A 24,313-nucleotide genomic window follows, 5' to 3' on the forward strand; every position below is an offset into this window, starting at 1 on the left:
AGTGTAGATCCATTATTCCTGCCAGGCAAATATCTGAAATTTTGTTAGATATTTTCAATAAAATTGAAGATCTGTCCTAGATTGTCTAATGATAGCTTGTGCTCCGATTAAGATGTTAACACAGAGCTGACCTGAAGTAATTGCACCAAGAACTCATGCAGTTTTTGTGAGGGTGACATATGCATCATGTTTTAACACAATATATGAAAAGAATGTATAAGTTGTTAATTTGTATTTATTTAGTCTTATTTTGAATCTAACCCTTGTGTATTTTGTTAAGACAGAAAGTAATAAAAATAATTTGATCTAAGCAGTATCTAACTGACTCAAAGCAGACTGCCATTCAAGTATATAACTTGAGAGATATATTAGTTGTCATAAGCAAATCTGTAATTCTGTAGACAGAGAATTTAGAATACCAGGTAGTAAAATCAGCAAACTAACTCTTCAGCTGGGACTTTACTTAATACTGATTCTGAAACAAGTCATAAATTTTTAAGTAGTTAGCGTTAAGGCCCAGAGTAATTGAAATCTGAATGTCAACTTATATAATATATATTTGCTTTTGGAAACAAATACTTATAAGCTATAGAGATACGCACAATCAGTACTGGGGTTAAACTTCTAGATAAGGATACTCTTGAAATATTTTATCATCACATTGTTTCACACTACTTGAAAAGTTAACTCAAGTAGAAATTCATACTCAAAACTAAACAAATATGTTTTTATTCCAACACAACTTTACCTCAATGTTCTCATTGGGAATACGGTATCAAGACAAGTCTGATAAGCTGTATCTCAGTAGTACTAACTTGGGTTGGGTTGTTAGCAGGCAAAGTAAGATAAAATGCAGTGAAACTGATCCTCCTTACTCAACTTTACTCTTCACCAATGAACAGTCTTCAAATTTAAATCTTATTATGGTAATTTAAACCCTCAGTGGTACGTATAATGTAAAGGACCTCTGGAGCCTTTGAAAATGATGATAATATTGGAGTAGGTCAATGAAATTTTAAATCTGATAGAGGGATATTGCTAAAAGCTGGTTTCATGGCTATGGAATGAACATCCTCCAAACTAGTCAGTTAAATGTTTGTTAAAAAAATGTTGAGTATCAAATAACTGTGAAGATGAAAACTAGTAAAGGAACTTAGAATATCAGCCCCAGGATTGTATTTCCAACAGATAGAAGAAAAGATTTTTGGACCTATGGTTGCTTCTGTTAAAATTAAATTATTATGAACTAGTAATTTTTGTAATTTAAACTCTATGTATTAAAAAGAGGAAATTTTATAACAGTAAGATTTATTTGCTTTGAATGAGTTAAAGTAAATTTTATACATTGATTGTACTGATAAATCTGTTAAACTAGTAATTTATCAGCTCATTCCAATTAAATTACATTGTTTCACTAAAACAGAAAAATTCAACAGTTAATTTATACTCTTGTGCTAAATTAGTACTAGTGGTATGAAATGAGCTAGACCAAATTTTATATTCAACCTTACTGAAGCCTGTTAACCCATTGAGGAAGCAATTAATTAACTTATCCTCTCTTGGACTGAATGTTTGAATAGATTTCGGAAAAAATGCAAGTGTGTACTAAAATATTAATAGAATGAATTTGGATACAGATAAATAAGTCAATGTTTCAGGACATTTTTGTCTATTTGGTTGTTCAACAACAGTGCTTGTTGCTTTCTCCAAATAATTGTGTGTGTATATATATACATCAAACTGTATAAATGGCAATAGCCTTATTTATATATATATATATATATATATATATATATATATATATATATATATATATATATATATATATATATATATATACTAGCTGACCCGACAGACTTCGTCCTGTCAAAAAGATTTGTAATGTGGCAGTTTTTTTGCCTACGTATTTAAAAAAATTCTCCTGAACAGAACCGTCACCCTGGTGATAGGGCGTTGTGAATAAAAAATAATTAAATAAAACATATATAAGGATTTAAAAGTAAGTAATCGCTTTATTGTTAATCATGTGAATCATAATTATTATTATTATCATTGTAGTGCTTTGTGGTATACGATGTTTTTTGTTTGATTACCTGGCGCATAGATAAACAAATCTGATGGTTTTCCAACACGGGAACAGGCAACATACAATTGACCATGTGAGAAACATGGGTTTTCTAGATTAATACCACAAACACTTAATGATTGCCCCTGGGACTTGTTTATAGTCATAGCAAAAGCAAGCCGCACTGGAAACTGTAGTCGTTTAAACTCAAATGGCACATCAGTCGGAATCATTGGGATGCGCGGTATGAGAACATCCTCTCCTTTATACTTTCCTTTGAGTATAGTTGCTTCTATCACATTGTTTAGTAAATTTTTTATCGCTAACCGTGTACCGTTGCAAAGACGCGGTTGGTTGATATTTCGCAACATTATAACCACCGATCCAACCTTTAATTGAAGATTGTGAGGTGGCAATCCTGGCAAATCCAGCGAGTTTAAAAATTCCGGTGGATAGTTGACTACATCATCTTGATTAGTAGCCGAATCAACTGATTTATATATCCTCAATTCGCCTGTAATTTGTTCTTGAATTTTGAAATTTAATTCATTTACATCTATGTTTTTTGCAGCCAGTATAGCTCGTTCGCTCAACCAATCATGGTTTCTGTAATTTTGAGAAACATCTGGAAACACCTTCTGAATAAGTTCATCTTTTGATCGAGTTAACTGACAAAAACTTTGAGGAAAGTTAATGCAGCCAGTCAACATGTCTATATGAAATTTGCCATTACCAATGTCAATGAGTTGTTTAGAGAATATGTTTCCAGATTGGTCATTTTGCAACTCAACACGCATATTCTTGCTTAAATGAAGTACTCTGACATGTTTCCACAAATTGGAGGACTTTAGACATGCATTGAGTTCATCAGCTGGCGTTGATCGTGGAATCACTGGCAATGTTTGACGAAAATCTCCTGCTAATAAAATCATTGCACCACCAAATCGGTTATTATTGCTCCGTAGATCTTTTAAGGTTGTGTCTAAAGCCTCCAAAGATTTTTTATGTGCCATCGTGCATTCATCCCAAACAATCAATTTACATTGCTGCAAAACCTTTGCCATTGCAGAGTTCTTCGAAACGTTGCAGGTTGGAGTTTCATTGCTTTGCATATTTAATGGCAATTTTAGTGCTGAATGGGCTGTTCGACCACCTTCAAGCAAAGTTGCTGCGATTCCCGACGAAGCGAGTGCAAGTGCAATTTTATTTTGTGAGCGAATTGTTGCTAATATTAATGAAATCAAAAAAGTTTTTCCTGTACCACCAGGTGCATCTAAGAAGTAAATCCCTCCAGTTTCATCATTTGTTACTTTCATAAGAGTTTCAAATACATACTTCTGTTGTTCATTTAACAGTGGAAGATTTGTTTGAATTAATTCTTTCAAAGCGTTGAAATCATACAGTTTTTCTCGATGCAACTCTTGGTTAAAAGCGTCATGCATTGGACGATTGGGCGCGGTCAGGCCTAATTGAATTAATAGTTTGTTTGACATTATCAAGCACATGTCCTCAATTGAAATCAATGCTTCATTGTAAATTTCTTCACTGATTTGTATATTTGGATTTCCCATTCTATTCCGTATTTGATACAAAATATCATCACACATATAATCTTTGTACTTGATCCACAAATCAATTGGGTTTGATGGGAAGCATGTAGATATGATTATAGAAAACAATGTTCGTATTTGATGAGCGTGTGATGATATTACAGCATCATTGAGAGTTTGATCCCAATGAGCGTCATTTTCAAGCAATTGCAAACGTTGACAGGCTTCTCTGTAGGATCCACACAATTCACCATCAACAGTTCGTAACTGTTGGAATGATGTTGGGCCACGTACATTGACTAATAGCAGTCGTAAATAAAAACATTCATCATTGCTTGGATGTACTGAATAAATCCGGCCAATCGCATCGGTGGAATATACATCTGTATATCCTGGAACTGGTTTTCCTTGTTTCCGTCGTATAAATCTCCTTGAGGATTGATTCCAGGTATAATATTTTGGCATTTCAGAATATAGCAATGTTTGTGCGAAATCATCGTTTTGGCATGTCTCAAAAAAACTGGTTAATGTAGTAGATGGTGGCTGAGCAGCTCTTTGTACTGCGTTCTGTGCTGTAAAATACACTCTTTGTCCATTTTCTAAATGCACAGCTAAGTGAACAACAGAAGGGTGTCTCTCATGAATAGGAAAAGAAAATATTCGCCAAACTGCTTCATTACTACTGACATAGCGGCCCATTTGGTATTGGGTAACTTCATCATTGGAATTCTCTGCACCAATTCCAATCACAGCCATATCACTCCCTTTGGTTACATATTTGCAAATGTATTTAATAGATTTCACTGAATGGCAAGATTCAACGTTGATGTGTGCTTTGAATGTCTTTGATAAAATGGGTGAATATGGAACAATCCAACGATTATCTATTTCAATATCTTGTTGATTTAATATGACAATTGTTGATTTTCCATTGTCTGCTGTCGATCTGCGACGATACAATGGATAACCGTCATTACCAGTAATTGTTTCCGATATTAATGTCCGTGGATATCGTTTTGAACATTTACCATCCATCATACACGGTGAATTTTGATTAAGAGTTCCACAGGGACCATGTATCATGTTTTTGATAACTACCTCATGCAATCCAGGATCTACTTGTACATTAGGGATTTCAGCTGATATCACTGCATCAACTTCATTTGGCCTTATCTTTTCAACCAACCAAATCAAAATGTGTGCATGTGGCAATCCTCGTTTCTGCCACTCCACAGAATACATCCAGCAGCGTGTCTCACCAAACACATTATGTTTTACGATGAAATCCATTAAAGATTTCAATTTTTGTCTAAAGACTCTGGCTGTAATATCATGACGATCAATGGGTGATTGCCCAGGGAATAACTCCTGCTTGATTTCTATCCATTGCGGATTGCATGTAAATGTGATGAACAAATCTGCTGTACCATAATGACGAACATACGACATGGCATCTTGAGCATATTCGTGCATATGCCGAGGGCTTCCGATGTATGTTGCTGGAAGAATAGTCATCCGACCGACATTCTGTGCATTTCCATCAGTATTAATCGCATCTCGAAGGTGAATATACTCTTCAGATCGGAGTTTGGTTTGATTCAACCTGATGAATGTTAATCTCTCCGTTTCAATTTTAACATACATGTCAACAACATATTTGTGATATAATCGCCGACATTTCAATATGTGATTTTCTTCATTTTCCCGAATCATTAGGCGGTATGAATAATAGTTCATTGAACCGACTTTTTTGTTGGTTTCAGAACCTGTAAATATATTTTGTTTTAATAACATTCAAATATAAAATTAAAATATACATAATATAATGACTGAGATATTATCGCCATAGCTAAACTAATATTTTAGTTACCTGTAATGGGATTTATCATTTTTATTGAGAAATCGTAGCCATCTTCACCTTGCCAAAATATAATAGGATATTGCAGTGCATCATATGAGCGGTGTGTTTCCTTTATACGTTGTAATTGATCATTCCGACGATGTAAAACAATATCACGGGATTCCAAGTTTTCTCCAACTACAACGATAGCAACTTCATCAATAGTTGGTGCATTAAAACGTCTTGTATGTTGACCTGCAGGTGTTTTATCAGCTCTGATTACAATTTTGTGATTATCGGATGGCATCAGATCCAGGGCAGTTTTAAACAATATAATCAATTGATTGTGTTGATGAAATAAAGTTTGTAATTGTTCTACAATAGACCTCTTTACTAAATTGTTATGTGCACAACGCAGATCAATTTCTTGTGGTGAATTGCCCATAAAATAAATTTGCAGGAATTTGTTGTCGCTATCTGACACTGGTAACAGTGAACCTGCTCTGTGATATATTTGCCCTTGTATCTGTAAATAAAAAAAAATATATTATGGTGTGGTATAAATTAATGGATTGTCAGTGATCAAACTTAAATAATATTTTATCTTAAAAAGTATATATTTAGTTTTAATATATAATCAAACACTCCAATAAATAAGATTTAGTTTTAACTAATATCTATCAAATATAAAATATAATAAAAGTGTCACTGAAACTGAATCACCATATAATATGATGACTAAGTGATATATAAGTGATTAAGAAATTAAAGATTAGTGACACATCTTAACTTTGGTGACAGAAAATTTTGTTCGCTAAAATAATTATGAGTAACTGCTATAATACATACCTTGAAAGTTGGCATAAAATTTTCCCGAACTACATTTGTTGTCCCAAATGAAGTAATTTGAAAGCAATTGTTATATTGTTGGATATGTGTCAAAAAGTGTATAGAATCTGTTCCTATTCCTGAAACCAATGAGTACAATGGTTCTGGTGGTGGATCCAATGGTATCAATTTTACTTTACCATTTGCGCAACACAATCCATTGGCTTCGTTTTTGTATTTTAATGCCTTACAGTGTGAGCAAACCGAGTTCATAGAACCAATAACAACACATTGGTAGTTACTGTAGTCAATTGACACATCGTAACTGAAAGCAGCTCGATTCAAACTTGCGCGATTATTAGTTGAATGTCGCGCTCGCGCTCGCGATTCACGCGTTTGTAATATCCGAATTCTTTCACGTTCATTTCCGTCGTCACGTTCTTGTGCAGTACGATTAGATCGGTAATTAGCTTGGTTTGTAGCATTTCTGGTTCTTCTACCTAAATTGCTTCGTCTTATAGGAGGCATATCAAATATAAATTATTTTTTCACTAATCACGAACTAAACAAACACTAACTAAGTAAACACTCTGCACAAAACACGATATACGAATTTGTTTCGTGTATCAGTTGACAAAAGCAAACTCAATAGATTAGGTCACAGATATATTAATGTTTTATTTACTATCTGCATTACACGATCACGCACTGTTTATTTATTATTGGTAACATTTAAATGTAAGCAGATGTTTCAGAAAGTTTGTCGAACTATAGCTGTCAACAGCTGTTTAGTGCCAGTTTAATTTTAATTATGAAACGTACAAACTACAATTTTTCCTGAATTCCAAAATATTCCAGATATATTTTCTTAACTTTTTCTTCATAAAAACCTTCCTCGGATTTCAATGAACATTTTACAAAAAGAATTAACCGAATCCGTCCACCCGTTATCGAGTTTAGCGCTTACCAACACATTTCGACATTCATTTTTATTTATAAGATATACATATTTACGACTGTTTTTGTTAGAAAATCAAAAATTCAAATCAACTATCAATTATTCTATTTTCTTGTTTTAGTTTATCTGTTTCAATAATTTTTTTTAATTCTAAACAGCACAATGTTTTTTACATGGAAACCCAATTTTTATTGAATTACTTAATTATAAAGCATAATAACAAAACAATAAAAATTCACTTAATTTTTTCACTTTTTGAAGATTTTATGACAAAGCTCCTGAATTGATTGTCTGGGGGATGAGATAAATCTGTTTGTTACATTCCATTGTTATTATTAAAATAAACTATTTACATTACATACAATGTCAATTCATTTACTTTTTATAATTCATTTTTGTGTCAATCTTTGATATCTCAATATCACTGTCCAAGTATCTGTCTACTTCTGAAGTACACGCATTGTCTTCTTTCATGAGGTAATGGAAGAACTAAAAACTCATTCAACGTAAACAGTTAAACACAATACGTAGAATGTAAGCAGAACATTGAACTGATGAAGATTGAGCATATGGCAAAATGTTAACAATAACAAAACAAGCTATTAGATGAGGTTCCAGTGTGCAATTCAAACATAACAAATCGAAATGGAATAATTGCTCATAAGAATGCACGAGGGCACAAAACTGTGATCTAGCGGAAAAATAAACAAATATATGATTGTTATCGCCTAGAAAGAGTAGGAGGGACAACTTCTTTAATGGGTTAAATAAATAACACATGGTATGGCATACTCATAAATTGTTGTAAATTACTTGGGAATTCTAAAACACATTTCTGCTTGCTCTTTGATACCTTTTAAACAAAATCACATTAGTCCATAAATACTTTTAAACTTTGTGTTATAATGGCTTTTGGCAGCATGGTTAGAGAAAATGCAAATTAATCTGGAAATAACATTGTTAGGAGGGTGATTTCAATTAGTAGATTTCTGTGAAATACCTGACAAAGAAAAGAATTTTGTAATTTGAGGATATAAAAGAAAACAAACCAACAACGAAAATAAATAATTAGTATTAAGCACAAATTTACTCCACTCTATTTTAAATATTTATTACAATCAAACATATATTTGTATTTTTACACTTAAAATTAAAATATATAAAGGCATATTCATATATTTCGTTTTACAACTGTTAGTCTGAACATGTTTACAATTTCATGTAAACAACTTTAATTTAAATAGTGTTTACTCCTTCTCTTCAACATAGTAGAATTAAGTTATTCAAATTAATTTTAGACTTGTAATTATGCAACCTAGGTTTTTTTTATTAAAAATTGAATCCAAAATTCAAAAGACAGAATTTATCACACATAGGAAATTTAAAACACTGTGCAAAATTATATGATACACTTATTATACTAACACGATAAAAACGCAATGGTATTGTTTGATAAGGCAATACAAAATATTGTTTTACCTTTAGATTCAAACACAATAATGTAATATCAAAAAATCCTGTTCTGTTTGGTAAATGGAAATCTAAAAAAATTTTGATCTTCTAAAACAAGTTTGGTACTGGTTTTTTTTATATATCTTGGTAATTTTTTACCTAATCCAATATTTTTTTTCAAATAGCAGAGTCTAAGCTTTTTATTGATATATAAAATAATACGAATATTCCTTTCGGCATGATACTTGAAAATAAAATTAATCTGATGCTAACTATGCAACTACTTTATAAGTTGCTTAAGTCAAGTTATGAGGTGTATCAAAAGCTCCACATCTATTTGGGATAGTTAAATTTATTGAGAACACATAGACATCGTGGGGATAAAATCCCATTTGATGGTTAAATTCGTCATAGAAGCGAAGATGCAACTCAAAATGAGCTTACCATTACATAGTGAATTTAGAGGGCCTCAAGATGAGTCACTGCCAGTAGGAGTGTACACCATTAATACATCCAGCAGAGAAATTGCAAAATCCACAAAATCTCTTTACATAATTTTTTTATTAGTTTATCTGCACTTATGTTTCCAATTTAAACACTAATTAATTATATCTATTAGTGAAGATGGACAGGAGAATACTTTCTCGAATTACTTTAAAAATGGTATATTAATCAATAGTTTATTAAAACTTCAAAATTAAAATTGACATTCAATAAAATAATCTTTATCTTTTTTAGCATAACACTCAAAATAGATACAGAGATGTCTGAGTTTTCGTACCGACCTCTTCCCTAACCAAAACAACCTCATTACTTGACACCATTGATTAGCCTCTGACTACCCAATCACGAGGGTAGAGAAATTAACTGTCAACTGTTCAACCCCTATTGTAACCAGTAAAGTTATCTTAGTCGACTTCCAGATAAACAGCTGTCTTTCTGTACCATTCCTACCTAAGCAGACCCTTCTTGAAAAATTACCTTTTTAATTTTACCTATGTTTTGACAAACCTACTTCTATTCTAAAATACCTTCATATATAGTTTCTCACATAATTATTTGTTTATTAAATTTTAAATTGCCTTTGTAGCAAATTCTATACATCCTATGCTATGAAATCATGACACGCAGGACTGCTCACAACAAACTTTGGGGCAAAACACGAGTTTTCCAACTTTAATTCTCTATACTAGTTTGCATTAAGAAAATTTAATCCAGATTATGAATATAAATATAAAATCCATCGCTTAGAGCCTATTCTGTGAAACATATAAATTTAGAGATAAAATTAAATATTTGGAGGTATAAAATGTTTAGTAAAAATGTTAATTTATTTCTATACATTTAAGATTTATTTTTCTTTGCAAATATATTAGATGTATTACTAGAGTCTAGTTTTGTTAAATTTATAGAAAAAGCAATTTACAACTGTTAAGTAGTTGATCACATAAGTACGATGTCTCAATCTCCAATGTGTTATAGAAATAAAACTAATGAGCGTAATAAAATTAATTTACTATCAAAAGTTGCATACAAAGATGGTTACTTTTCACCATAATCTACATTTAAATTAAGGTATTTGTCATACCACGGCACAAACTTTCCTTTACCCTCTTGTGCAGTAGAACATTGCTATCATTGACTTGAGATTGATTCCCACAGCATTTCGGAGTGCATCATCTGATCAGAAACTCTGCCCACCATCCTTTCTTCAGAGCAGCACTGTGAGGATGGAGATTGTCATGAATAAAAACAATTTCAGAGGTGAGCATTCCTCTTCTTTTGTTCTGATTAGCTTATTGCTGTTTCACACTAACCTTCTGCATTCATCGTTTTCCCTGGCTGAAAGAATTCCACAAGCAGAATATCTTTTTGGTCCTTAAACACAGTAGACATAACCTTACTGTTGTTGGAAGGTTTTTTGGGAGGAATTTGAATGCATCAATTGCGACTATTTAGTTCCTGGGGTGTTTTACAGAATGCATGTCTCCATTTCAAAAATCTTCTCCATCTTCATCTTTAGAACACATTGAGCACAAAGTATCTTGTAAGTGTTTCGTTATAATTGTATAGAGTGCTAATCTTGAAATTTCTGAAAATTTATCAGACAACTCACTAACAGTAAACCTCTGATTGCCTTAAACAATTTCATCAATTTGTTTGAGATTTTCTTTTGCAACATCCTCGGCCTCCTTTGTAATAAACATCAACTCGTCTCATGTTGTCGTAAACATCTTTAATATTATTTTACACCACTCATAACGTTATACTTTTGACATCCTTCAATCACAATAGCCATGTTTATGTGTTGTTAGATAAACTCATTATGGTGAAGATACTCAATACATGAGGTTAGAAAGAGGTGCCCAGTTGACTACTGAGCATTGCTGCATCATCCCGTTTCACAGAATAATCGTAGAATGAAATAACAGTCCCAGTGGGTAAATAAACATGTTATATTGTTGCATTCATAGAATTTTATAGTAGATTTTAATTATTCAAGAAGACTTTTTTCACATTTAAATACTAATTGAACAATGTTTGATCTTTACAATTTAGGCTACTAGTAAAAAAATTGTACTTTTTGATCCACAGTGCAGCATTTGACCACACAAGTGTGAACTTTTAGGAGGACAACACGGCCTACAACCTCTTGTACTTTATATGTTGAAATACTTCATTTTATAGAACAAGATTAAAGTAGCTTTTTTTCTCTAAATATGTATATTTTTGTAAAATAAATGTATAGTAGGATTTAATGCAGTTATGATTTGATAACAGTATATTATTATTTTAGTAGACTATTCAATATAAATATAATTTCACATATAGCACAAAATGTGTCAACTTGCAAACACATTCAAACTACTTTCTTTAATTACGTTACATAGTCTTTTCAATGGGACAAAGGGAAGATAAATTTCCAACCAAACTCAAATACTTCATTTTAATTTAACAAACGTTTTTGACAGACAACTGCAATCAAAAAGTAATAATATGTAGCACTTGGAAACATATGCCAAAAGAAGTAAAACTCCATGTAATTGAGTATATGAACACTTTGTAAGCTATTGTACAATACACGTATTGCTATAAAATTCGATAAAATAAATAAACAATAAACAAAAGACACCAATTGCTCTGGATAACAGGTAGAAAATTTTTTAAGTCCTTGACATTAAATGCTAAGGTACTGAAGGTCCTGTGAGTGAGGTGGTTAGCTGCTTGAGTCCCACCCCAACACTACTGTCAGTCGAAGTGGAGGCCTGAGTATATAATGATCCATGTTACCTAAAAAAGAAGTATTTCCTTAAACTTAGTTTTACATCTCCTGAATGATACAAAAATAATTTTTCATTTTTTCATCGGTACAATTTTTAATCAGAAAATATGAAAAATTTTTTATTAAAATTTTGTACGATTAAAACAATACTTTCTTTGTTTCAATTTTCTCCATAAGTTGGATAACTTTTGAATTTAACATCCACAAACGTAAAAGTGATTAACTTTTTTAAAGTAGCAAATCCAGTTATCAATAGAAAATGCTCTAAATTTGGGATTTCAAAGTAACATTTTACTAATACAGAAAACTTGAACAAACACAAGATATTTTTTACAAAACTAAGGCAAAGAATAGAAAACAGTCCATATAATAATTTTGACAGGATTCTTGTTCAAAGATGGCTTTGAAGATAAGACAAATTTTTAAGATCTGATAATCTTTTTTTCATTTTTTTCTCCAAACTTAGGTGGACTTGTTTTTATAATACCTTTGAAGTTGTTTACAGACTCCTTGTACAAAATAATGCACAGTCTGTATAGACTGTAAAAAACATGGTGTTTAGATTTATTTATACAAGACCCATCAAAATACTTAAACTTAAGTTGTTTATATAGCAAACATTTTCTGAAACTAACAAAAGGTTCTGTATCGACCCTAATATTGCCTCCTACCAACTCACTTTCTCCACCAGGAAGCATCCCAGCGGAGCAAGTACTGTTTGTGATTCAATCTTTATTTATATTATATATTTTATTGATCAAAATAAAACTTCAAATTACTTATATTTAATACTTTTCAAGCACTATTTAATGAAGGAAATAGAAAATTGTTCTAGAGGATTATAACAAATAGGTCCATTTAAATAATTAGATACATTTCTTATATTTTTACACTAAAAAGTTTTAAAAAATGTATTTTAGAACTAGGTAATGCAGTTTTCTTAAATAATTTCAGTGATATTTAAAGGGTTAGTCAATATTCCACAAACTGCTGACTGCATATGATATAAAAAGAAATACCAAACATTTTAACTCCATAAATATGTGATCAAAACACCATGGCATTTCTTGGATGCACTTCTGCATGAGCTCTTTCATCCCATCCTATCATAAATATCACTAACATTGAATAATAAACCATGAATATTTTGTAGATATCACGGAATCAACTAAAAGGTAAATCACGATCCATTTTCAATCAACACAGAACGAAAATAATAAAAAATTAAAGAGAACAGAATGCAGCTGACTCAAACAGCAAGACTGCATAGCACATCAGAAATCTTTAGCTTTTAGCAGCCAGTAACAATATAAAGAAACATTATATGTAAAAAAAGAGAGTACACAAAAGAAGTGCGGCATCTGCCAATTACAATGATATAACTTTTATTACGATTTGAACAAAGATCGTTCGACAGGTAACGTAATTAGCAGATGATGTTTAATTCATCCCAAATCATTACTAAGCAAGTTCTAGAGTTAAGGGATTTAAATGAGACATCTCCCATATATTTACAACAAAAAACAAGTGTAAAAATATTTACAGTTAACATTGTTCTTATGTGCCAAACAAATTAAGGTAGCCAATAAACCTGGCTCTTGACATATGGGTTGACAAGTACTCACCAAAAACCCTGCAAATGATGTCATGAAACCTTCTTTGGTAAGCTCCCAAGCTCCACCAAAGTCCTCTTCATCCACACATTGAAAATTGGCGAAGTACACATAAATTATACCTGCATTGACAGCTACAAACCTACAGAAAATAACAATAATGTTATGTAAGATAGACACACATTGAAATATATGAAATTTGCAACGTGCAAATCACGTGCATATCTTAATGTCAATGTTATACATATAAAATACATCAAACAACAAAATCAACATTTAATTTTAAAGTTTAAAATACAAATGGATGGGGAAAGTTTTGCTTTGTTATTGGGAGATTTAATTTGGTACTATTATGATTTAAACTTGAAGTTGGTGTATATATTAGTAGAATATTATGAATCATTATTTTGAGTGGTGTTACTCAGCTCAACATATTTCTGTGAAACGCACATAAATAAATTCTTTAGCTTGTTCTTTATATCAAACATAATAACCATATAGAGTTGAGTTGTTGCTATAGTTATGGCTGAAAAAATAAGTGCCTTGCTGCCTAGCCAGCTGGTGGTTTTTCGTTATCAGTTCTTAGCATTACACAGTTGAGCATCATTGTTATGATATTATTGTCATTTGTTTTTTCTTAATTACAGCTTAATTTGTTCTTCCAGTAACATCAAGAAATATACTTTGCAAGATAAAAAGTTATATGTCTGGTGACGAAATAGATTACATGATAATATGATGCTAGATAATATTTCTTTGGCAGATTACATATAGGTTGCATTGTTTTGGTTTCATATATTTTGTTTTACTGAAAAACATTATTTCCTTAATGTAATGGTGACGGTTTGAAGGGAAAAAATACTATAAACATTACGCACAGTACTTTTTTTGTTGGAATTGTAAAATTGTCTGAAAAAAACCAGTCCTAGCACGGGCCTCAGCATGACTATTGAATTCCATTTTCAAATTACTTATGTAAATTCTTGGCTGAATTTCTCTATACCTATAATGAATGAATAAAGAAGCTTTGGTTTGGCAGGAAAAAAAACTACCACATGAATTTATTTGTTAGCAGTTAGCACACACTTGCAGTAGTGAAATTTGACACTTCAACTGAGTTGTTTCAAAGTTAACACAAAAATCCATTTCATTTCAAACAGTCCATATATGTTGTAGCATAAGAAGCTAATAACTAAATTAGTAAATGCGTTATAGTGAAACAAATTTGAAAATATACATTTGAAGGATTAATTCAGTTGTGATAATCCAAAATGGGTTTATTCTCATTCCTCATTAAATTAATTCTTCAATGGATTCTAACTGTAAGTATTGTAGTATTTTTGTATTTTAGCAGATTACTTTGGCCCTTCTATTGCCTCCCATCTACTATAATTAAAGAGTGGCAAACTCATATGATAAGATACTGGAGTCACTGTTGATGTCTGACAACCTATATCTTTTATCATCCCACAAAGATAAGAAGTAGACTGAAACACTTATTTAGGAAAATAAGACAATAATTTCTTGTAACAGACAGAATACATTTTTTTTTTAATTATAGGTAAACTTTGTTATTTTTTGTTTCTTTTTTTGGTTATATATCTTTAATTACATACCCAACATACAAGGTGGTTGTTGGATCCATCCTATGGTGATGTTTTAATTATGACAGATGGAAAAGAAAAACTCTTTCTCGGCCAATTTTATGTTAGGAATAATTTTTTGTGTATTCATGAATTTAAGGAATGAACCCTAAAAAGGGAAGTACACCTCACCATGATTTATTTGTTGGCTAGCCTCTAGGATTTCAGTTTAGTACACAAAATTTATTCAAATCCCTTGGCACCTAGTTTTATAAACCGATAGTTATAACAAAAATGTCTCCAACATATGTAGTTTAAATTCAATAGCATTTTTAAATATATATTTAGGTTATTTAAAACTTCCTAAATGTTAACTACTCGACATTAACCACTTTGTATATTGTAAATGCTTGTATAGTATCCAATATTGTGAAATGCAGGTCTGTGTATTTCTTTTTTAATCTCTAAACGAGAATGTCCCTTAGCAAAAATAAAACTATATCAGTATTGATAAAATTTGTCAACTATCTAAATTAAAACGATCTTGAGTTTTTTCCCCATAAGAACAGTACTAAACCTCATGCATTTTTATGTCCTTATTTTTATTATAGTGTTATGGAAGATATTTCATTTTAAAGATATAATAAATATACATCCAAACGCCTTTTTAGGTTTTTTCGTTACGTGTATATTTATACTTTATTTACAATTAAGGTATGAAAGCATTTCCTGTATGAAATCAACACGCTAAAATAAAAAAAATTACTTGATCACCTCAGAATTTGATGAAATTTGGTATTAATGTACTACTCGTATAGGTTAGGAAAACTGCCAATTTCCCCTCAAATATTTTAAACAATTTCAAAGTTACGGCTATGTAAGTTTCTCAAAATCCACCAAAAAACCTCAACCCATATATTTTGAAAACACTATAACTATACTCCTAATTGAGCTAGAGAGATGGGAATGGTGTCATTCTACTCAGTATTAAATGCTCTTTTTTATGTACAAAACAACATGCTTTGTCATAAAAAGTTAAAAAAAATAACATTCAAATTTTTAATATTACAAAAATCTTATAAATAGTTTGTAATTTTGGTAAGTGATTCTGATATGGTAGGCTAATAGGTTCATAGTTATATAATAATTTTAAAAAAGGTGTTTTATGAAACTGTTAGTCAGCCTACCTGCTACAGATTTCTTAACTGTATTATAATCATGAGCTTAAAAAAACATTTTTGTTACTTACATGTTAGGAAAAAGTTTTTATTGAATGCTATTATGTAAATCCTTCCATAGGAGTGGTGGGATCAACTTTAAAAAGTACGTCTGTCAATGGTATCCACAATATGACTGGATTTCAGCAGGGTGCAGAAATGTCACTTCATCTCTTCATTCTTCTCCAACACATATGCTAGCCACCACTTTTTGTCATATGCAGGGGTTATACATTCATTTCTGTCGTTTTTAGTTTTTCAGGGCATTTTTAGATGTTCTCAGTGTCCTCTATTGTATCTCCAGAGAATATTTTATATAGTTTAATTTACAAGGGTAAAATCATGATAATTCTGTTATCTCTTAATAGTTACTGATTGGTTTAAACGGTTATTCACAAATTTCTCAGCCTCAACATACTCATCTTAAGTGAAGAAGGTAACAATAATTCCACATAAATTTTCAACTACCCATTCATAGTGTGGAAAAAGGGTTAAAATTGGTGTTGATATGTACATTGTAGGCTTGTTCTTTCATCAACTCTTTGTTTAACTCCCAACTCCATCAAATGGTTTTGTCATTGGGCAGAAAAATTCTACTCTGCTTCTACACCAAAATGTTGCTCACGATAGCATCAGTTTTTCTTATTTTTACATTGTGCAGCACATCCATCTTAGTAATCACAAATATTTTTGGCATTAACTTGAATAATCATTCTATCAGTCTCCTGATTTTTATTTATGAATGTCTCCTTACATTTTCATGTAAAGTTCATGATGGAATTAAAAAAAAACAATTTTCAACCAAACCAATTTTTTCTAAATAACTAAATTGCTGTCTTAGGGACAACCCTCTTTTAAGTACTCAAATTGTAATTATGATAATAATCACCAAAATAATGACATCGAGTAAAGTAAGGATACATAGTATGACATTTTTACAAAATCTTGTAAACATGCTTTCTTAAATTATTATCTAACTATGAACCCACATTAGCCTCCCACTTTGGAATTTTGAGAATTGCTTATTAAAAATGTAATCTACTTTTAGAATTTTTGTTTTAAATTGTCAAGTTGTACTTTTTTACAAAACTAAAATTTTTGAATTTGAATTTTCAAAAAACTTATGACAAAGTATGTTGTATTGCACATCAAAAGAAAGAGCATTTAACCCCGAGTAAAAAGACATCACTCCCACTCCCATCTCCTAGCTCAATTAGAGAAAACCTATGGTGATTTCAAAATATGTTGGTTGCTGTTTTTTGAGAAACTTTATATAGCCATAACTTTTAAATCATCGGGAATATTTGGGGGGAGGGGGGAATTAGCAAGTTTCCTAAACTATATGAGGACCAACTTCATAAAAAATTTCATAAAATTCTGAAGTGGTCATGCTTATACCCTGTGTTGATTTGATATGAAATGATCCTTACATGAGATATTTTTTGAATAATCTAACATAAAAATATAGAAAAACTAAGAAGTTTTTGGATGTCCATTGTTACATCTTTGTTGCACCTCCTATAGTTCTACAACTAAAAGTAAACTCGTAAAAGTCCACGAGGTTTAACATTGTTCTTATGGGGCTATAATCAACATGGCCACCAGTACAGCCATCTCCTAGATCATTTTACACCTGAAGAAGATTCCAAACCTCGAAAAGTAGTGTTTCATTCTTGTAATGTACAACAATGGCAAATGTCCAAAACTTATGTACCTAAGTTAACATATGTATGTAACAAAGTACTATGGGACAAAAAATGAACCAAAATAATATGTAATGAATTGTGCCTTTTTATAACAACTGTATGATTTCGCACAATTATTCTCATTAAATACCTTATAATATCTAAAAATAATTTTTGATAGACTATTCAAACTATCAGAACTTAAATTTAGTTGAAATTAGTTCTATAAAAATATTTTCTTTACAAAACAATATTGAAGTTTATTGTATTTTTTTTAAACTGGTGATAATAAATCAAATTTTGTTTTACAAAACCTAATCAATAAATAATATATAACCTAACTTACTATCAAACAATGGTAGAGAATGACTACTTACAAGAGAAGGGCTATGAAACCTTTCAACGGAATTAATCCCCATAGTATACCCACAACGATCCCCAGCACCTGTCTAGCCCAATAGATAACATCCAGGAACTCTTCCTGCAACAAATGTTACCATAAATTAAGAAAAACGTGACAAAAATGTTACAAGACTGTTATTATTACATGCATGTTAAACAATTTTCATTAAGTAAACAGATAAATTTGCAAAACACTATTGCCTAAACATCTTTTGACCACACAATTGTCTGATTTTTGTTTAGACAATAAGTATTCCATTTTTTACAGCATACTATTCTTTATAATATGCTACTCAAAACACCAGTGTCCACAATTACACTGATCCTACAGAATGTCTATTTTTTTTAATTTTATTGGCATTTTATCAGTCTGTATGTTTCATGATTACAGATAAATGCACTGACTGATGTTTTAACATAAAACTATTTTTCAAACCCAATTTTTTTAACTTAATCAGAGCTTGGAATTTTTATTTATTAGAAAAAAATTACTAGGAAAATCTAATACTACTCTTTAGAAGCACTACATTATTATTAGTTTGAAATATAAAAAAAAACATATTTCCTATCCCTTTGTCTATCTTTAAATGTGAATGATTAGTTTTCCATCGTTTTATTTTAAATTTAATCCTTTTGTTTTGTATCTTTAACATTAATAAAGACATTCACATGATTTTTAAAAGTATTTTTATGTGCATAAACCTGAAAACAATTTTTTTAAATATGTGGTTTGTGCAAGAAAACTTTTTTCTATCCCACAAACAATATTTGTTATAAAGATGTATAGACTTTTATTGGAGGAAACAACAATATTCTATCAGTTTTGATTATTGTTGGGTGTCTGCACTGTTGTACAGTACTGCCTATGTGATCTGAGATACTACCTCAAGGGATGTTTTTCCTTTTTTTTCACAAGAAGTGCTGGGTGGCACTGACGCCTGCACTTCTGGTCAGGGGCATTTTCCATAGACAATTATCTATGGAAAATATCAATCATAAATACCCCTGGCTTAAGTTTAAACTCTGACCATGAAACACTCATAAATGTTAAATTATTAAATAATAGCAGTTTACCTGCAGCTTCGCAATCTCTTGCTGAACATTTGGGACATCAAGATTGTTGTTTTTAAATTACTTATCAAACACTCTGAGATAAGCGATGGTCACTGGAAGATATTCCAATCTCTTGATTCATTTTTGAATAATTAGATTCTAAGTTTATAGAGCAGTGTTTTGAGGCTCTGAATTCGGTAAGTGACACAGTTTTATAAGTAAAAATGAAATATATTGAATTTCTCTCCAACAGTCCATGATATTTGATACAACGGCTCCATTGATTTGAGTAACACTTGAGCATCTACTTGCACTGCTTGTAATCTTCAGTATAAGAGATAAAGTTACAAAAATAACTTTCAAATGTCACTGATTATTTAACAGACCAACATTGGTACTAAATCTCTCCACTGTAAGTCAAACAGTTCTCAAGATAATGTGTAGTAAACACAAACACCTACACTCAAAGACCTTTCAAATATCCCAATGTGCTAACATTTATGATTACTTTGATACCCAATTAAATAAAATACATGCCTATTTTGAGCGTACTCAGATAGGTGGCTGTCTTCTTGTATAAACTACAATTATTTCTGTATTCCGAAATATTTCAGGTAAATTTTCTTAACTTCATAAAAACCTTCCTCGGATTTCAATGGACATTTTACAAACAGAATTAACCGAATTGGTCCAGCCGTTATCAAGATTAGCGCTTACCAACACATTTCGCCATTCATTTTTATTTATAAGATAAGTATTATTTCAGAAAAAAATATGTCTATTGATATGATATCTAAGCAATATCTATGCCAAAATATTTTAAAATCTGTCCATTAGATTTTTTGAGATTGAGTATCAAACATATAAATATTCAAACATCATTCTTCATAAACTTTTACATTTATAATATTAATAGGATTGAATTAATGGAATCAACAGAAATTAAAACTAACAGATAAATTGCAGCTCATAGCTACGAGCGTTATGTGATCTAAACTGGCTCGACGTTAGCTGCTTAAGTCTGGTAGCATCCTTGACTAGTGCTACTTGATCATATAACAAAGCAGACACCCAACAATAACCAAAACTTGTAGTATATTGTTGTTTCTCTCCCTTATAATTAAGAAGTACCAATAATATGTTTTATTAAAAAATAGCCATTTTTCTTATTTCACTCAAATTTGAAGAACATACAAAAATTGTTGGAGTTAAATTACATACATATAATAGGTGAAACATATTGATTATCAGATTAAATAAATTAAAATCTATACAAAGGTAAGTAATTGTATACAAATCAGTAGTCCACCTCATTGTTTTTCATACTAAGATATTTTGCTCAGCAACGATATATTTCTAAAGATATATTAACGTGAATAAAAGCCAGAAAGTCAATGTATTTATTTATAAACAACGATAACTAGCCTTCTTGCCAGGTTAAAGTCTGTCCCTGATACAGTCTCATTCATGATCTGAAAAGCTACAATTTTGGTATTTTACAGAAAGATTAGGAACTAACCCTCGAGATAGTACCTATCAGTAAAACTTAAAACTTCTAGAAGACCTGTTCACAAACCCAAATGCTAGCCTATTTGTTGCTATGAGTTAGTTAGTAGGGTAAGGCTTTGTTTAGAACTCGGGGAGACTTTAATAAGCGGCCTGCATTTGTTATTCGATTGCTATTATCGAACAATTCGATATATTACCCAACTTCATTATGTAAAAATCATACATGATAAAAGCTATAATAAATTACCGTAACAAGAAGAATCTCATACATTACAATTTTAAAAATATAAATCTAACAATCAGGTTATGGTTTCAATTCCTGTGGGGGGAGAGAGTGAACAAAATTGTGCATTTTGGGTTTGGACCATTATCTCTTACAAAAATTAAGTAGCTAATAACTGTTTTCATTTATCACTAAATTATTTCTTTCTTTAACAAAACATCTGAACTAAACTAATGTACCTAGGCCTATAACATAATTCAGTTCGACATTTTGCTTTCAGTAGTTTAGATAATGATGAATATCTATGATTCCACTGTAGTGGTGATCAATTATTATTCTGCAGTCCAGAATTTCATTCATAGGCTATTGTAAAAAGTACACATAAATCTTGGATGACCAAAATTATCATAAAAAGTAATGTTAATCTCAACAATACCAATTTATTATCTAAATATTTATTTATAAATAGTGTAATACCTTGTCGGGCCATTCCGAATGTGAAGTAAATGCTCTGACCCAGACAGAATCTAGACTTCCACTTTTGGCGAAGCCGTTCTTTTCTGCAGATTTTGTATGTTTCGTCGCCATAATAGATACAAAATTATATAATAAAGAAAGAAATGCAAAATTACATTTTATAAATATAGCAAAACTAGAACGTGCACTTATAATCCTAACCTATGAACACCAAACATTTTCACGTGAATTTGAGGCTTCTGCTCCCTGGTGTGTTGGTTATAATCCACCAATAAATTCCAAAAATCTGCCCATGGAGGATCCTAAATGAATTAGCCGTATGGAAAGACTAATACACAGTTTTATTATACGATGACAGATATGACATAATCAATGCACTATAACAACTGAAGAAAGTAAAATACATTTTTACGTGCTCAACAATGCTTGATTTATATGTAAAACGTAACTTAACGTAAACTTAAACAAGATTATTTTATCTTCACATATTTTTGGGTATTCAGAAAAAAAACATTAATATATATATTATGATTATATGAGACTTTTGAGATAAGTTTTATACCATCAAAATAAAGACGTATGCAAATGTTTAGCTTATTATCTTTCATTCCGAGGTTGCATCCTTATTTTACCAGACTATTTGCCTTATATGGATTTCTACTGTTTGCCATATTCTTCAATCTTCATACTCAGCAGCTGTTTTCTGATGTAATTATGGTAATATAACTATATCTTGTCAACTTTTGAAGAACGGTGTAGGGGTGTGGTCTCTTTGGGAGAATATTGCAAACAATGAATAAAGTAACTTGTAGCATCTTCTAAATCCTGAACACTTTTCAACTGGATCTTTAAATTCAAATTTTCATTTAATAAATCATGAATTCAAACCAAGTTATTACATTTGTTGAATAACATTTCACTTGAGTTTTTTTAATACCTCTGTGCTTAAATTAAGTATAGGCAAATGATCATAAGACAGATCAAGGTTTTGATATATGTGTAGTTTTGATTAATACCTTTTGTAAATTCTTAAAACCTGAAATTTTTCACAATCAGTTGGAAAATCTGTAGGTTCACCTGTAAAAAACTTATTGAAATGATTATCATTTAGCTAACCTGTATGAGTTGTTGTCCTCTATGAGTGGCCAATCGAGAACCCCAGTCTTGATGTTTCGCATTGTTATCACCTCCTGATATAAATGTATTCCCAATGTAGTTAAAAACTGCTCAAATTGTTGCTTGGTCAAAATATTTCTGGGGAGATAATAACCAGCTGAAAATGTAACACGGCCTAACCAATCTTCAGGAACAGTGCTGGAGGCCATTCTCTTTAAAGATAAGTATTTTATAATGTTTAATTGTTTCTTTTACTAAAATGTCACTACTCCCTGGACCGTGTTGTCAGGATGATTAGTATTGTATAATGTGTAGTTAGGAATTTTGAAATAACTTCTGACTGTGAAGCCCTATAAAGCTCCCGGGAGAGACCGGTTTGCTTGTAGCGGGGGCTGGATATTCTCCTTCAGGGGGCATAAGTTGGAGTGTATAAGTCCATTTCTAGCTCAGAGGCTCTATCAAGTCCGAGATTAAAAAGTTAAGTACCTGGGCGTGATCCTAGATAGGGTCCTAAACTGGGGACCCCATCTAGAAAGGGTTATCGCCAGAGGGAAATGGTCTTTTATTCAATGTAGACACTTGATACATGGGTCTTGGGGACTTCCAGGCCGAGGTTTTTGTATTGGCTTTACGTCTCCGTAGTCAGATCTGCTCTAATGCATAGGGCTGTTGCCTAGTGGCCAAATACAAAGGCCAAGATGGCGGTAGCTTATCTGGCTGGCATCCAAAGGATGGTTTGTCTTGCTATTACTGGGGGTTTTCCTAGTGCGCCAGGTGTAGCTCTAGATTGTGGCCTCAACCTCGCCAACCTGGATATTGTCATTCGGGCTATGACCAGGAAGAGTGTCTATTGTCTTCAGTAAGCGGGACTCTGGTCAGGCTGCAGCGGTGGGCACTGTAGAATTAGCATCCTAATTCAGGGGTATGCTCTGCACATGATCTCTGATCAGATGCCACAACAATTTTCCTGTTGCAAATCCTTTAGGATTGTGCTACCTCCTAGGGACAATTGGTCGGAGGGAAGGGAACCTCTTCCACCAGCGGAGCTTGAATGGTTTACAGATGGCTCTAAAACAAAAAGTGGCACAGGCGCTGGAATTGTGGGGGTGAAACCATGCAGGGAGCTGGTGGTCCCTATGGGTCCTTATCCTACAGTTTTTCGGCGGAGGTCACAGCCATTATGGAGTAATAGACAATAGACAATATTCTTTATTCATAAACGTTGAGTTTAGAATTTTTGTCAATACAATAAAGGACATACAGAACATAAAATTAAAAATATCAGTTCATGATGCAATTGATTTCCAGTTTATGAACTCTTGAATAGTGTAGAAGGGTTGCTGGAGAAACCAACTTTTGAGTGAGTTCTTCAGGTGTTTGACTGGTGTTTTCTTCAGTGAGTCTGGTAGAATGTTGAAATAGATTGCTCCTTTGTATGATGGTTTCCTCTCATATAAAC

At 31.6% G+C, this 24,313-nt stretch overlaps 2 protein-coding genes across 2 annotated transcripts; both read right to left on the reverse strand.

Annotated features, from left to right (window-relative positions):
- Positions 1-2,000: 2,000 nt before the first annotated feature.
- LOC124354131 lies at positions 2,001-5,986 on the reverse strand. The gene has a single exon (XM_046804367.1). The coding sequence runs from the start codon at positions 5,407-5,409 to the stop codon at positions 2,050-2,052; it is 3,360 nt and encodes a 1,119-aa protein (XP_046660323.1). The 5' UTR covers positions 5,410-5,986; the 3' UTR covers positions 2,001-2,049.
- Positions 5,987-11,625: 5,639 nt separating this feature from the next.
- On the reverse strand, positions 11,626-22,045 carry LOC124354132 (respirasome Complex Assembly Factor 1). Its single transcript, XM_046804368.1, has 4 exons — positions 21,739-22,045; positions 18,452-18,555; positions 13,602-13,731; positions 11,626-11,984 (listed from the first exon to the last, which is right to left on the reverse strand). The coding sequence occupies exons 1-4, from the start codon at positions 21,847-21,849 to the stop codon at positions 11,943-11,945; spliced, it is 387 nt and encodes a 128-aa protein (XP_046660324.1). The 5' UTR covers positions 21,850-22,045; the 3' UTR covers positions 11,626-11,942.
- Between the last annotated feature and the right edge of the window lie 2,268 nt (positions 22,046-24,313).

This window comes from Homalodisca vitripennis, chromosome 2, assembly GCF_021130785.1.
Source record: "Homalodisca vitripennis isolate AUS2020 chromosome 2, UT_GWSS_2.1, whole genome shotgun sequence".
NCBI lineage: Eukaryota > Metazoa > Arthropoda > Insecta > Hemiptera > Cicadellidae > Homalodisca > Homalodisca vitripennis.